Source organism: Melitaea cinxia, chromosome 14, assembly GCF_905220565.1.
Source record: "Melitaea cinxia chromosome 14, ilMelCinx1.1, whole genome shotgun sequence".
Taxonomy (NCBI): Eukaryota; Metazoa; Arthropoda; class Insecta; order Lepidoptera; family Nymphalidae; genus Melitaea; species Melitaea cinxia.
Window position 1 is genome coordinate 11,077,281 of NC_059407.1, and position 16,346 is coordinate 11,093,626.

The 16,346-nt window shown below is 30.6% G+C and overlaps 2 protein-coding genes across 2 annotated transcripts; one reads left to right on the plus strand and one right to left on the minus strand.

Annotated features, from left to right (window-relative positions):
• The first annotated feature begins 5,160 nt into the window (after window positions 1-5,160).
• On the plus strand, window positions 5,161-9,046 carry LOC123659500 (cell division cycle protein 27 homolog). The gene is made up of 4 exons (XM_045594713.1): window positions 5,161-5,184; window positions 5,269-5,344; window positions 5,468-5,615; window positions 6,281-9,046. The coding sequence occupies exons 1-4, from the start codon at window positions 5,161-5,163 to the stop codon at window positions 8,148-8,150; spliced, it is 2,118 nt and encodes a 705-aa protein (XP_045450669.1). The 3' UTR covers window positions 8,151-9,046.
• A 366-nt stretch (window positions 9,047-9,412) lies between these two features.
• LOC123659399 (nuclear receptor coactivator 5) lies at window positions 9,413-15,220 on the minus strand. The gene is made up of 8 exons (XM_045594615.1): window positions 15,060-15,220; window positions 14,654-14,927; window positions 13,657-13,793; window positions 12,369-12,521; window positions 11,253-11,367; window positions 10,529-10,728; window positions 10,102-10,274; window positions 9,413-9,754 (listed from the first exon to the last, which is right to left on the minus strand). The coding sequence occupies exons 1-8, from the start codon at window positions 15,064-15,066 to the stop codon at window positions 9,506-9,508; spliced, it is 1,308 nt and encodes a 435-aa protein (XP_045450571.1). The 5' UTR covers window positions 15,067-15,220; the 3' UTR covers window positions 9,413-9,505.
• Window positions 15,221-16,346: the final 1,126 nt, after the last annotated feature.

Genomic DNA, 16,346 nt, shown 5'->3' on the forward strand with positions numbered 1-16,346 from the left:
AACCTGTCAACTAAAATTATAAAATCACTTATTAAATACACTAATATATAAATAAAATTATTTCTTGACTAAAAAGTTGAAGGATAAAATTGTAGACTCACAAGCTAAGGTACACTGGACACTTTAAGGACAAATCAAACTTCATTCTTAAAAATTAAATGTATTTATCATGCCTTTATTGTGACACAAATCATACACAAACATAGCTTTAAGTTGAATGTATAACTTCTAGGGTAATGAGCTTATATTTATTAAGCAACTTAGTTTACGGCATTTGACACAGATAACACATGTAATTCATACTCTTCAAGAAATTCGCTTGAAGTTTTAGAGTTTTTTAGTACTATTTTTGGTAAAACAGGTTCCAAATAAGCACGGCATAAAGGACTGATTTTTACATAACAACATCCTAGTTTCCTTAAATGATTAAAAAGGTCAGATGACTAATATTTAGTATTACAATTTATTTTGTGTTTAAATTTATTTAAAAAAGTTATATGTATAACTTTGTTAAAAGTTACAAAACTTTGTAAAATAAATTTTCATTAAATATATGTCTAAATATTAAATTTATTATCACAAAATATTCAAACAATTATTATTATTAACTTCAGGAGAGATTTTATTAAATATGAATTAATAAGAGCATTGTCAAAGTATTTCATATAGAACCAGTCGGTCGCCCAGTGGTCGAAATTCAATCACAATCAATTTAAATTATAAGTTTGAACATTATTGAGGTTGTGTTATCAAAGACTATACTTCTATAATTACAGATTTCGCCAAGGCTACAATGTTATATTGCCTATATTTTTAAAAACAAATTATATGAAATTTTAATTAAAAAATACCATAAAATGAATAAAATAAAGAATACCCTTTTTAATCTATAATCTATTCTCAATTAGACACAGACAACAATAAACAAAATAGTATATATGCATGTATTTGTTAAATACATGGTAGTGTGTGTAATATTTTTTTATTGGTTTAATTTATTTTTATGCATAATTTAAAAAAAAAAATTAGTATTCTGCACTCCTTCTCTGCATAAACTATAAGTGTGCTAAATTTCATATGTCTTTGTCTGAGCAAATTTTCGTAAAAATGGGTACAGTTTTTGCTTTGCGTATTAATATATAGAATAAATAACAAATTTCTAACTAGTTATGTTTAACCTTACAATAAGTAATTTATATTTATTTATGAAATATCCATATGTATATTTTAATGTAGCATCTTTAGAGAACAACACAATATTTTCAATATGTGTTAATTTTTGTTTTATATATATTTAATTATTTCACTATCATTATCTTCATCCACTAATTAAGTTTAATTAATAAAACTAGTAGTAACAGAGTTTACCAAGGCCACAATAACACAAAAATTCAAGTTAATGTTTTATGTAATTGTTTTAAACTATGCATTCTTAATTATGCACATTACACACATATTATTATTTTCCTTATTCAATACTTTAATGCCATTTGAATTACATTAAGAATTAAAACTTAAAAAGTAAAGGCGTTCTGTTTTATCGCTAATAGTAAGCTCTCTTAAGTTTATAGTTTACAGCCACAGTTTTTTTTTTCTTGGTAAATACATCTATCTACAAGGTTAATTTTTAAAATAATTCCTATGGAACTCATTTTAAACAACGTAAATAAAAAAAATAAAACATTTGAGGAACTAATTTTATTATATTTTCTGAGTAACAAGCATGCGATAACTACAAATTAAGATGTTCAAGCACCATACAGTTTCACCTACATGGTAAGTAGAACAATTCTATTTAAGAGTTCACGCGTCATTCATTTCGATAAGCCTTGTTTATCTGATTCGTTACATTTTAATAATATATTAGAATATAAACGAAACGGATCTAATAAATTAGAGGTCACATATATTGACATTTTGCTTGTTTGGTAACATACAAAAGGATAGTGAAGGGCGATACGAAACATTCACTACGTGACTAGCTACATCATCTGGGAATTTGACGATATCCTATGAAGCTATCACCAAGGTTTACCTTAATATGCTTACGCAGCTTTAAAAGTTCGTTTTCCTTTTGTTTCACTATAGATGTCAATCGTAATCACCACTGCACATATTGTCTGAATTACTGTATCCACGATTTCATCGATTTTGTTCACATTGAAGGCCACACAATTACTTTGTAAACATTTAACGTAAACAATAAAAAAAATAACAAACAATGCGAAAATGAAACGTTTGTAAGCAACTATTTTAAAATCTTTCTTAATTTATTTTTACTCCTCGTATTCTGATGACGATACTTCTAACTTCGTTATTTGCTATTGCTAATTTTTAACACAGATAATACATAAACAATATTATAACAGATAGTGACAAATTCTGCCAATATAACAGATGTTCAAAGATAGACAATGGTTTTTATTTCATTTACAATTTAGTCCTAAAAGAAATGTTATTTATTTTAAAATTGTAAAATTCGTAAAGGATATTTTTCGTATTTACATAAATTGTCATATTAAAAAGCACTCGAAGAAGAAAATCAAAGTATATATTATTAAATAAGCTAAAAATTAACGACGTGTTTCAAATAAATTCGAAGGATATAGACCTACCCCACCCAGGCCGCAAAATAATTATATTTGTAATAAAAAAATATGTTTAGTAATAGTAGATTTTTAATTAAATAATTTAAGGTGAGCAATTTTAAAGGACAACGTAGTTGAATTGAGCAATTGAAAATCTATCAATTAGTTTTTTTTATTACAATATCATTATTTTGCAGGCTGGGGTGGTGTAGGGAGGATATAGGTACATTATAATTAAATGGCAATTTTTTTTGCATTATTATACTTATTGAGCGAACCATCGCTTTCGTGAGCAATTCTCAAAATAATGCTGAATAATTTTTATTTTGACTTTAAAAAACAAAATGACAGTATCCTACTTATTAATGTTTCCAATTAATAAAGAAATAATCAAATTTGACTATTTTTTATAAAACTACCTTAATTATTTAATATTTCTTGGAAAAAATATAAGTTTTTAAGACAATGGTCTAAAAATGTTCTTATTACGTTACCGAATAAAATTCGTTAAAAATGAAAACACGTAAAAGTTTGCAAACCTTTTTTAATAAATTTTAAATATTTTAAATGAAAACACAGACAGAGAACGGAAAACTTTAATTATAAGATCAATACTTTAGAAGAAATAGACCACATTTTGTCCATTTCGTTACCTTTGGAACACCTGCTTGGAAAACATTTTAAATTATTAAGTTCACAGGCAGAATCTTAGTCATTTTTTAATTAAAATTACAAAATAAATCAACAATCTATGCTGTAACACTCTTAATTATTATAAAAAATTGTTAAATTTTAAATATTAATAGAAGAATCGGTCATCTCTATCAGGACAATAACAAAGTAGGAACTTTGGTAACACAACAAGAACTTATAAGGCTGAGTATATACAATACACAATTCAAAACAATGTTTTTATTTAACATAATTCGAACTTAAGATTGAGAATGATGTTAATTAGCTATCTTAGAAATCACAAATTTTGTTCGAGCATAGTATTTTAAATATATGTATATGTTGAATACTGTACTATCAATCACATTTCACGTAAAAATTAATTATACTTATTCTAAAGTAAATAAATCAAAAATCCTTATAGGTTAGTATATCTAAATCACAAATGGGATATCAAATAAACTTAATTATTATTTACTTAGTAATAATTATGAAATTATTATCAGGAATCAGCATTTTATTATCAGGAATCAGGATTATCAGGGGAATTCAGGAAACCACACTCAGAACCACAACAAAAAATCGTAGAATTTAACCCTAGAACCCGATTGAAGTGCCACCTACTTACTGGGTCTAATTGTTAATCTAAGCCATCTACGACCCACTTAAACACAAAAAAATCATTGGAAATCGGACAAAAGCTTATACTTTGAATAAATGTGCTACTCAATGGTGAAAACCCCATCCAAACACAACGTACATACATACAAACATACAGGTCAAACTGAGAACCTCGAACCCGAGAAAAGAACTAAATACTTATAGACATAAAGTCAAAAATAACCCTCCCTTATATTGTGCTATAGTTGGGTAACAATGCAATGTAGACTCTGCCTTACGTTTTCCTATTTTGTTACTTCATATTCTTCTTATACATAATCAAACAAAAGTAACCAAAGAGGAAGTAACGAACATAGACCAGAAGTTTCATTTCATCTATTTCTACAATAAAATCTGATAAAATCGACTGTAGGTGATAAGATCTCAAAAATGTATTAAACAATTATCAATTCTTAACACTATAAACATTAAAAATTATAAACTTACCCTTGTTAATACAGTTACAAAACAAGAAGAAAATTTTGAATCCGGCGCGCACCACACAATGAAACGATATTTTCAAATAAATTCGAAAAGTGGAGGCAATGCTAATTTTAGATTTTCGTTCTTCTCAAATGTTGCCGGTGCACAGAAAACCATAATCTACTAACTTGTTTTTAAATATTTTCCATAAACCACGTAACAAAATAAGAAAATACAAAAGGAACTTTTTAAAGACATGTTATAAAATATATTTATTTTTAAAATATGCAATGTTTTTCGCAAAATTGTATATTCGAGTGATAAATTGATAGTAACAGCGTAAAATAGCATCATAAAATTAAATGTCAGCCCATAATATTAAAAAAAAAAACTAATAGAAAGTCATACACTGCTAAATGGGACACATCACTCTCCATACATTTGCACGCTCAATAGTTTATCTTTTTTTGTTTTTTTTCATAAATTATCAATTTGTCATAAGAATGAAAGCAGGAATGTAAACAGTAATTCAGTGATTTTATTTATTTAATTATTATCTTGAACATAATATTATTCTACCATTTAAAAAAATTAAGTCAATTATGGGACAGCAATAAAACGATCATTCAGCATTATTTTGAGAATTGCTCTTGTAACAACAATCATCCGCCCATAGACAATCAACAAATTGAAATGAAAATGTCCGTCGTAAAAGAAACGTTTTTATTTTACTTTGTGACTGTGTAGTGATTGTGGCTAGATATGTGAAATATTTTATAGTATTTACTTTCCTTAACGTGTACACTATTAAAATAAAATGATCGTCCAGGAACCTATACAGGTGGGTTTATTGAAAATACTCGTAACTGTCAAGGTATTTGCATTGTCGATAATTCCTGGTATTAAAATATTTAAATTTCTGCAGGTTATTGTTTGGGACTGCCTCAACAACTATGAATATGACAATGCTATATTTTTGGCAGAGAGATTACACGCTGAAGGTAAGGATTGTAGTTTTTTCATGTGCTATACCCTCAATGAGCAAATTATTATTGATTAATAGTTTGCATGAAATTTTAATTTGTGTAAACTGTCATGAAGATTAAATATTAACATTGTTTCAGTTGCCTCAGAGGAAACGGCATTTTTATTAGGAACTTGTTACTATAGAGCTGGACGTGTCAATGAGGCTCATCATTTATTACAAAATATATCTCTCACTTTACCACAAGCAAGGTTTCTTTTAGCGAAATGCTCGGTTGAACTGAAATCGTAAGTAAATATGCAATATAGCTGATGTAATAGTTACACTACATTGTTAAATGAATTGGTTTGATCAACAATTCGGATTGTTTTGAATAGATTTTAATTATTTGTTAATTATGTATTAATCTTAAATATAATATAGAACTAAAAATAACAGTAGGTAAAAAATATAGTATTATAAACTTCTGTTTATTCTTATACAAGTTTATCAAACTAATGTTACGAACATATTTATTTTTAGTTTTTAATTTATCAATTTAACTAGTTAGTCAAAATAACTGTTGTGTGTCTATGCCAGTAAAGAATATAGCCACCCCTTCTCTTCCCGTGGGTGTCGTAAGAAGCAACTAAGGCATAACAGTCCCACTACTACTTGGAATTTAAAAAGCCGACCGATGGCGGAATAACCATCCAACTGCTGGTTTTGAAATACACAGGCCGAAGATGGGCAGTAGTGTCTTCAGTGTGACAAAGCTAGCCCTGCGGTCACCAACCCTCCTGCCCAGCGTGGTGACTATGGGCAACATACATGAGTTCGTGCCATTTTTGGCGCGTACTTGTGGAGACCTATGTCCAGCAGTGGACTGCGATAGACTGACATGATGATGATGATGATGAGTCAAAAAAAAACTTTAAGACAAATAATAAAAAGCAAATATTTCTTTTTACAGTTATAAAGATGCTGAAATTGCATTAGGAACAAATTTAGATATTGTAGCCTCTGAATTTGGCGAACAAGCACCATATGCATTACAACTTTTGGCTAAAATTTATAACATCACTGAGAGGAGAAGTAAAGCTGCTGAGGCACTTAGGAAAGCATTATCTTTGAATCCATTTATGTGGAAATCTTTCACTTTACTATGTAACATGGGTGAGAAAGTAGATCCTCATAATGTATTCCAAATAAATAGCACTGAATTTACATTTGGTGTTTCAACATTAGTGAATCTAGTCAGCAATTCCGAAAATATTTCATTTGTCAATAGTAACATTCCTAATAACACAAATATGAATGTCAACGTAACACCGAATAATGTCACTACTCGAACTCCTATGACCATGTCGACTAGCATCACACCAGAGATTCAGGCCCCTGTTAAACGTATGCACAGTGTTTTTAGTGGGATGGCACCAATACCATTTTCACCATCATTTGGTATGTTGCCTATGGAAGAGTCACCAGTATTATACACTCCCACTCTCACAGATTCAAATGAACAGAAAGCTTTACCGAAAATAGTCAACTCTTTAAGAGCACATGTCGGTCAGCTAAAAGATGCTGTATTTAGTCCAGGACCCAGGTGTACACTCGGTCCAGCCCCACGAAGGTCATCGCGATTATTTAGTAATAACAATAGTAGTTATTCTGTTAAAGAAAATAACAAATCGCCCAGTAGGAAATTTGTAGCTCCTAAGAGTCCTTCAAGAAAAAGTAAACAGCGTACAGCCAAAAATATAAAAACAACTACTGATACTAATGAAAGAAATAAAAGTATAGAAACTACTCCAACTATAACACCAAAGAATAATAATGGTCTAGCTTTGTTAAATCTTTTGAAAGAATTAGGAGATGCCTATAAAGCTCTTTCATTTTTAGACTGTAAAAATGCTATTAAAATGTTTCAAGAAATTCCACCCAAACAGCAAGCTTCTCCATGGGTGCAGACGATGATAGCTCGGGCTCATTACGAATTAGCACAATATGAGGCTGCAGCTAAAATTTTTTCAGAAATTAGAAAACAATATCCAAATCGTACAGAAGGTATGGATATTTATAGCACATGTCTATGGCATCTGCAGCGTGAAGCACAGTTATCGGCGTTAGCTCAAGAATTGGTAGAGTTAAATAGAAATGATTCTATATCATGGTTAGCAGCAGGAAATTGCTTTTCTTTACACAAAGAACGTGAAACTGCTTTGAAATTTTTCAAACGAGCTGTACAAATAGACCCTGATGCAGCATATGCACATGCTCTGTTAGGCCATGAATATGCTGTGGCTGAAGAAACTGACAAAGCGCTTTCTAGTTTTCGAACAGCTGTTAGTATTGACCCACGCAACTATGTCGCGTGGTTTGGCATAGCGACTGTTTACGCACGTCAAGAACGATGGAAAGCCTCGGAAGTCCATATTCGTCGAGCATTAGCCATTCATCCACATTCCGGTGTTTTACGTTGTCAACTCGGTTTAGCTCAAGCAGCTTTAGGTAAAATGGATCGTGCAATAGCTACACTTGAAAGAGCCGTCTCATTAGACACAGAGAATCCGTTATGTCGCTTTCACCGAGCCTCGGTGTTACTAAGAGCTGGAAGACCGCAAGATGCATTGGCTGATCTGCATCACTTGAAGGATATTGCTCCCAGGGAGTCATTAGTTTACTATTTACTTGGTAAAGTTCATAATAAATTGGGTAATTCTCATTTAGCTTTAATGCACTTCAGTTGGGCTACAGATTTAGATCCAAAAGGTACTGGCGGACATATAAAAGAAGGTTTCGACCCATCAAAACAAGAAGATGCTCCGGAAAGATCATCTTAAACATAATCAATCTGACTACTGCAAAATTATGAATAAAATCGATTGGTTTACCGTCGTGGGCGTCGTAGTCATATGGGACTGATATCTTGTAAATAACGCGCTCACCTCTCGACCTCCGAATTGACACCAAATCTTCCAAATATAGCTTTATGGAGATCGACTGGTGTGTGAACGCATTTAGTTGCTGTAGTAGTAAGAGCGTATGTGGACTTGTTTATATAGAGTAAGATGTGGATATTCCTAAACTTATCCTAGTTTATTATGTAATATCTTGTATAGAAAGTAAACCTCTAGAATGTAACTAATAAAATTATGCTCTTGAAAGACCTAAAACACACAGGGCTTTGATCTCAATGTGGTGTTTTTATTCAAAATAAATATAGTATGCAAATTAATATCATTGACTGCAATGTTTTGACATCGTAATTTTTAAAATACAAGACGTCCGTACGTGATTTCGTTTCTAATCTCGAAATTATTATTTTTTATTTGCTATCAAAAAGCTTTATACAAGAGAACCGCTGGCGGTGTTTCATTATCATAGATTTTTTAGTAATCAATTTTGTAATATAGAATTCTTTATATAAATGAAAACCGATAATATGCATGCAAGAATATTTATAATTTGATAAAGTAATAACTTGTAAAAATAAAAATAATTGGATGTTCTGTACTGTAATGTCTATATACAATATGTACTCAATACATTTAACAATAAATTCTGGAATGATGTGTACAGTTAAACAGATCTTAGTTCATAGTATGTAAATTTTTTGTGGCGTTTATGTAATAATAAAATACACTATTGTTTGTCTTTGAATCACCAATCAACGGCTAGCTCTAAAGACGTACACCACCCCGATTATATGTGAACTTATAAAAATTATACTAAATGATCTGGTGTTTTATTTAAAAATTATAAATACATTAAATAAATGCAGGAGAATTATCGTTTCATCTTACATTTATAGAATATTGTTTTTTTTTTTTTAATACTTGGTTGTAAAAGTATGGTATAGAAAGAAGAAATACAAAGTTTACCCAAATCTATTCATCTATAAATTAAATAATACCACAATACAATAAGAACAGTAAGATAGTAATGAATAAAATTATTCTCATTTAATGTGATGAATTGTATAGTAATACTACTTTATAGACCGTAATTTGAAACTATTTAATTTTTTTAAACTAAACTGTTAATAAAACAACTTTTTTATTTAATAAACTATTAATGTAGTTGGAATAAAATACCTTTTAAATTCAGTTGTAATTACTTTTATTTAATGTTATGAAAATTATTACAGTTACTTCTTTCACACTAATTCAAATTATAGACAAAACTTAGAAATTACTTATACAAATTTTTGTAATATTGTATCTAAAGCCTTTCTGACTGTCGGATCATTTAAGAGTTTGCTCTGTGGCTCCTGCTTGTTAACTGGTGGTGTTGAAATCGGTGGAGATTCTGACTTATCTGTAACTTTTTTCTCATTGAGTATACTCAAAATTCTTTGCTGTAAATCTACTTGTGTTTTATTAGTCGTTGGGGCTGGTGTCAACGGTTCGCCCAGTTCTATTTTATATTGTTGCTCTCTTCGTTCCTGAAAAGATGAGAAAACGTAAATAATAAATAAATATTAGTAACCATTTATGGCACACATTAACTTTTATTGTTATTATTTCATCTCATGACCCATAGTTAATTCGACGGTCACTTACTATTGAATTGACCTAAACAAACTTTTTCTATAATATTTCAAATGTAAACATAGATAAACAAACAAACTTCTGCTTTATTACACGACGAAAATAAAGTTAAAATATTAATTTATAATCGTTTACATAAAAGTCAATTAGATTTGTTACATACTTTAGTATGTAATATTATTTATTGGTAAATAAAATATAAGTTTATTTGAAACAAATATTTGAAGAAACCCCACCCTACCTGTAAATACTCGATAACTTTGTCATATTGAAGCACAGTTAAGCTACGCCCATCTGCCAACTGCCCCAACAGAGCATAGACTGCTTCTCTACCCGATGGCCCTCCTCGTTGCACTTCTTGAAAATTCCTTGATAAAAGCTGTAGAGCATCTTCGAGAGGCATATTGCGATGTTCTATAAATATATACAGTAGAAATTAAAGTTATTATTAGAAAACAAAATGCCAATCAAACTTGCGAAAAGAATTTCTTGTGCATGTTATAAGAAAAACAAAAAAAATTGTTTTTTTTATTACTTAACGACAATTTTCTGAGTTCCTTGTAAAATATTTTCTTAAATTGTTTATATATTTATTTTGAAAATATATCATAAGAAGTTCTAATTAAAAAAAAAAAAAAAAAACTAAATAAATAATGGTGGGACCTCACCTTGTGGTAAGCCGTGAAGTATAGTCAGTGTCAATGATCTATGCTCCAGATTTAAGGGCATAACCAATATTGCATAAAGACATCCTCGAGATGCAATATTTCCAAGCACTTTCCCAATCGGTACATCTTCCATTGGAAAGAGGAGATCTACGACTATGCCTAGTCTTTTTAGACGTCCCTCAATGTACTCTGCATATTCTCTTTAAAAAATTACGCATTATTGAAGCGATATTCTTAACAAATTCAATATTAGCAGAAAATAACAAATCAAAATTTTTGTCTCCAGTGGCCTAGCGTCGTTTTTTGCCGGGGCCCACCGAAAATTTGCGGCCCCTACTAATTCATTTCATTTTTTACCAATTTCATTACCCCCTTCAAAAAAGGAGGAGACGATTGACGATTTGACGAAGGATTGACGCTACGCCACTGTATGTCTCTGCAGGTTTTTGAATTTTGGCATAGTTTTTCGTTCTATTTCATATTTGACTTCGTATTTAGCTATGGTATCCATTGTTGATTATCTGCACAATGTTAATTGAACAAAGATACCACATCACTCATGACTGATGATGATTATAATTATGATAAGTATATTTACGACATCGCTGTTTTGTAACAGAAAATTAGTTTTAAAATAAGTTTCATTACAGCTCTCTTAATGATATCATGATATCAAACCATAAATAATAACATATTATTTATAAGAATATGCTCATAAACTTACGTGAGTGCTTTCGATACTACAATAATTTCGCAGTCATTCCTCTCTGGTACTGGTAAGGCTCTTGGATACTCGGGTTGTGGATATCTATCATAATTCCTATCAGGCCATTCTCCTCCTGCAAATGTTTGCAATTTGTTAGTAATATGTTGCAGTCAAAGTGTAGATATGAGAACAGCATAGTGGATTATGCTCCAAATCTTCTCCTTTATGAAGAAAGAGGCCTATTCTAGCAGTGGGACATACAAGATATACAGGCTTAATCGTTATCGTTATTGCCGACCTAATTGTAGTCATTGAATTTTAGTATTGGTTGTGTATTGGTATTCAATTAGTTATTACCAAATGTTGGGAATAGAAATAAAAATATTAATTTCCAAACTATATTAAAAACGGTTAATATTTTAAAAACGGCTCCGAAACAATGCTCTATTTAATATTTTTATTATTAAGGTAAGGCACAGGACAGTAATATCTTGCTTAAAATTTGGAGCAGCCCGACTCGAGAAGTACCTAAACCTTATAGAAGAAGAACATTGCTCTCAAGTTGTGTAGTGTTCCTTCTGTGAGTAAGATACTCAGAGATCCGGATGAGACCAGTTCAGAAATAGGTTCAGCAATGCGCTTGTAAAAGAGTACAGCAACCACTTAGTACCAGGTGGATTGCACGTTTGTTTGCCACCTTTATCTATATTAATTATTTATCTAATATTATAAAGAGAAAAGATTTGATTATTTTTTTGTTTCTTTTCATTGAATAGGCTCTGAAACTACTGAAATGATTCAAAAAATTCTTTCACTGTTAGGAAGCTACACTATCCCCGGGTGACATAGGCTATATTATAATTTAAATATTATGGATCCTTACTAAAACTCCAATAATTTAATCAAAGGTGTAAAAAAAAAGACCTAAAATATTCTTTACAAAAATAATAACGAAAAAAATCACAATAAAAGTTTATTAAAATAATAATATTCAAACATTCTTTATAATTTTCTTTTTTAGTAACCTGACGCAAATAGAAGGGTTTATGTATGTGTATTATAACTTTTAATATAGAAGTTTTTGTTAAATACCCGTGTGAAGCCGGGGCGGGCTGCTAATAGTATATATATTACCTCTAGTAGGTGTTCGTTCCCTGAAACCAGGTGGAGCGCCCCGTCCTCTTCCCCTTCCACTGGCCCTCCCACGCGGTCCGCCTCGAGGCGGCGCGTCACGCTCATTCCAACCTGGCTTGTTATAACCTTCATCATACTCTTCTTCCCTGTAACCTATGATAACATTTTTTATCTGTAAACATGTTTTATTTATCAAGTCTATATTAATATTACAAAATTATTAAAAAACAATCTTAGAATTGCCAGAAATTAAATTTCAAGTTTTCATTAAAAAGAATTTGATGGCTAAAGCTTATTATTCCATACAGAGAGGTTGTAAAATTGATGATTTTAAAGTTCTTTTGTGGTCTGCTTTAATACAGTAATTTTTGATTTAATTTTCGATTGGGAATGATAATAGAACATCCATACCAAGACTAGGTAAGATGTGATCATGTTACTTTTTACTAACTTTGACTAAAATAAATAATATGCCTAATGAGATTATATTTGAAAATATTTATATTAAATAAATAAATATCATATAACATACACACATGGTCGTTTGTTCGTATGGTAAGCAACTTAATACTTGTGTTACAGGTAACAGCAGACTGTTATAACTTTTTTTAGAACGAAGTTCCTTACGGCAGGCTTGACATTTGGCTGGGCGACTGAACTGAAAAAAATGTGATACTAAAACCGTAAGAAAAATATATAACGGAAGTGACGTAATATCAGTCACACGACTGTATAATATGACATTTGTAAAACTAAAATATTACTAGTAAACTTTTTTTAAACTATTTATGTAATTTTATACTGTCGACAAAAATAAATAAAGACACATGTTTTTTTATTCGACTTAATAGTTTGAATTATTATTATTATTTTGTTTGAATTATTTTATTTTACGGTATTTGTTATTTTCTAAAATACATAATTTCCTAAATACTTTTATTAAAAACCAATCAACAAAATTAAAAAAAAAAATCAAGAACTAGAAAATATATAAAAAATTAAAAAAAAAATTCAAATTGTGTTGCTTCTATACTATCCGAAGGAACTTCGTTCCTACCTGGTGTCCCAGGACACCACATAATTTTTTTTAATATACATAGAAATAATACATATATAAATAAAAATATTAAACCCAGACTCAGGCAGGAATCAAACCCGCAACCTGTGGAACAGAAAGCATTATTAACGGCGTGTTTTCAATATTACCAAATAAAAATGTAATTATACTCTGGTCTTACATTTATACGAGTATTACTTTTTTAAATTATGATATAAAAAATTCAATAACCTTTACTTTGCTCCCCAACGTAATTTCCATAGTTGTCATATTCATCAGTCGCTTCTTCACTTGCGATAGGTAAATTAGTAGACAGTGCAACAGCTGGAGGCTTATCTGATTGCATAGTTACCACTTCTGTTTCTCTTCTGTCGTAAAAAATATAATAATTTTAAAATTTCTTAAAAAAATTTAGATTTAAGAATTTAAGATTACAGAAACTGTAGTTATACAGTATTTATAATTTAAAATTAGGTCAAATTGATTTTCTTCAAAGTATAGCAAACAAGTTTTGAGTTCTTACTGTAATATTGGGAATACAAAATGACCATCAACAAACCTGGCAAATATCTGGATTTAGATATAAATAATCATGTTAGTGATCATGTAAGTTTGGAAAGCAGAGCCCTGATGTTACAAATAATTAAACGAGTATTAGTATACATACTCTACGTATAGCCATAAAACAAGGTTGGTTTAAAACAAACAACTTGGTTTTGACCACCAAGAAAACCAAGTGTGTTGTGTTTGCATTGCCCAATATTAAGCTTCTAAATTATAATTTAGAAATAAATAATGAGAGGCTTATTGTCAATGATACTACAGTTTTCTAAGGGATAAATTTGGCCTCAAAACTCCAGTGGAATTCCCATTTGTCCTTAAATGGCAGACTCAGCTCTACAGCATTTGCAGTTAGAAAAGAACAACAACTAAGCAATGTTGCTACTGCATGTGTAATATATTTTAGCTATTGTCATAGTATTATATCTTAGGGTCTATAACTGTGGGTTAATGTTAGAGATGTTGAGACTGTATTTATTTAAAAAAAAGAGCTATTCGCGGCATTTACGATCTTGGAGCTTGAGTCTCCCTATGGAATGTTTTTAAGGTAGACATATTCAAAATTTAGTCGCAATATATTTATAACAGTATTAAGTATCTTTTGAAGCCTATTTAAATAAAATTGTTTTTGATTTGATTTGAGTATTAATAGCATTAGTAGTCTTACTTAGGTCCATTCCTTTGGGCAGCCCTTACTGTGATTGTTTTTCCTTGGAAAACACTTCCATTTGCCTTCTTTATTGCTTCTACAGCACTTGACTCTTGTCGAAATTGCACAAAACCAAAAATTCTGTTAATCACTATTCCATCAATTTCACCGTATTCTATAAAATGATTATATAGTTCGTCCACATTAGCATCATCGGTTAGTCCACCAACGTAAATACGAAGATGTGCCGTAGCTTTATCCTTCATAGCATGCTTATTGAGAGTTAATTTATCTGAAATTTATTTAATAGTAATTACACCTAAATATATAATATAACTAATGAATAAATAATTTTAATATACAAAAAAAACATAAATTTTTAAGTCTTTCATAAAATTATTTGTGATAGTGTGTTACAATTTACCTGCCATTGTTAATGCACTATTTTATACTGATAAATCTATAAAAAATTGTCTTTTTAGAGACAATTGTGGCTTTACACTTAAGATGTAACTTTTTAATATTTAAAACATGCGACACAAAAAAATGCACAACAATTTACTCATCACTTTGACATTGATTATGCGAGTTCGAGTTGCAACCAAGTTGCCATAGATAAGTATAATATGGTGTACACAAGTTGCAAAATTACGACTATACGTTTACGGTTCCTGTTTATACCATAGTACTCTGTGGTTTACGGCATGGAGCTTAGGTTTACGGTAGGCATAGCGATCTGAAATCGATTAATCTAAGAATCAATTTTTTGGACCAAATAAAACGATTTTTAAATCGATATGTTGTACTGAATCGATTCAGTGAACCGATATTTCAGCCTTGAAAATCGACATTCGATTTTTTTCTGTTTTGGTAAAAACCATAAAATTATTTACAATTAGCTGAATGTATTCGTAATATTACAATGATGCCGGTTAAATGGTTTACATGGACGAGAATATGAACTGGACAACTCAGATTAAAGAAGTGAGTAGAAAAATGTTTTCAACTTGGCATTAATTAAGGGACGATTTTTCGTCCCATTGTACAAGGGAAAAGGGTCACGGCAGGACTGCAGGAATTACCGCGGTATAAGCCTCCTCAGCGTCGTCGGTAAATTGTATGCAAAAGTGTTGATTGAGAGGGTTGTGAATGAAACAGACGATAAAGTATGGGATGCACAAGCGGGATTTAGAAAGGAAATGGGATGTAAGGATTAGGTCTATTCTTTGCGGTGCATAGCCGAAAAGTGTTTGGCAAAAAACAAAAAAGTCTATTGCGCGTTTGTGGATTTAGATAAGGCCTATAACAGAGTGATGAGGAATGAATTATGGTCACCATTGTCCGTGAATGGTGTGAGCAGTGTCCTCTTACGAGCATTGCAATCTCTTTATAGGGATTCTAGTGCTTGTGTGACGATAAATGGAGCATACACTGAATGGTTTAATATCGAAAAAGGTGTTAGACAGGGATGTGTAGCGTCACCGTGGCTGTTTAATCTATTCATGGACAATTGTTTGACAAATTTAAAAGAGAATGAAAATGGGTTGAGAATGAATGAGTTACTCGTCAAATGACTTCTCTATGGTGATGATCAAGTATTACTTGCGTCTTCGCCCGAGGAGTTGAAGGAGATGGTAACTGATATGAGTGGAGCCTTTGTAAGAAAGGGAATGAAGGTGAATGTAAAGAAGACGAAAGTGATGATGTTTGA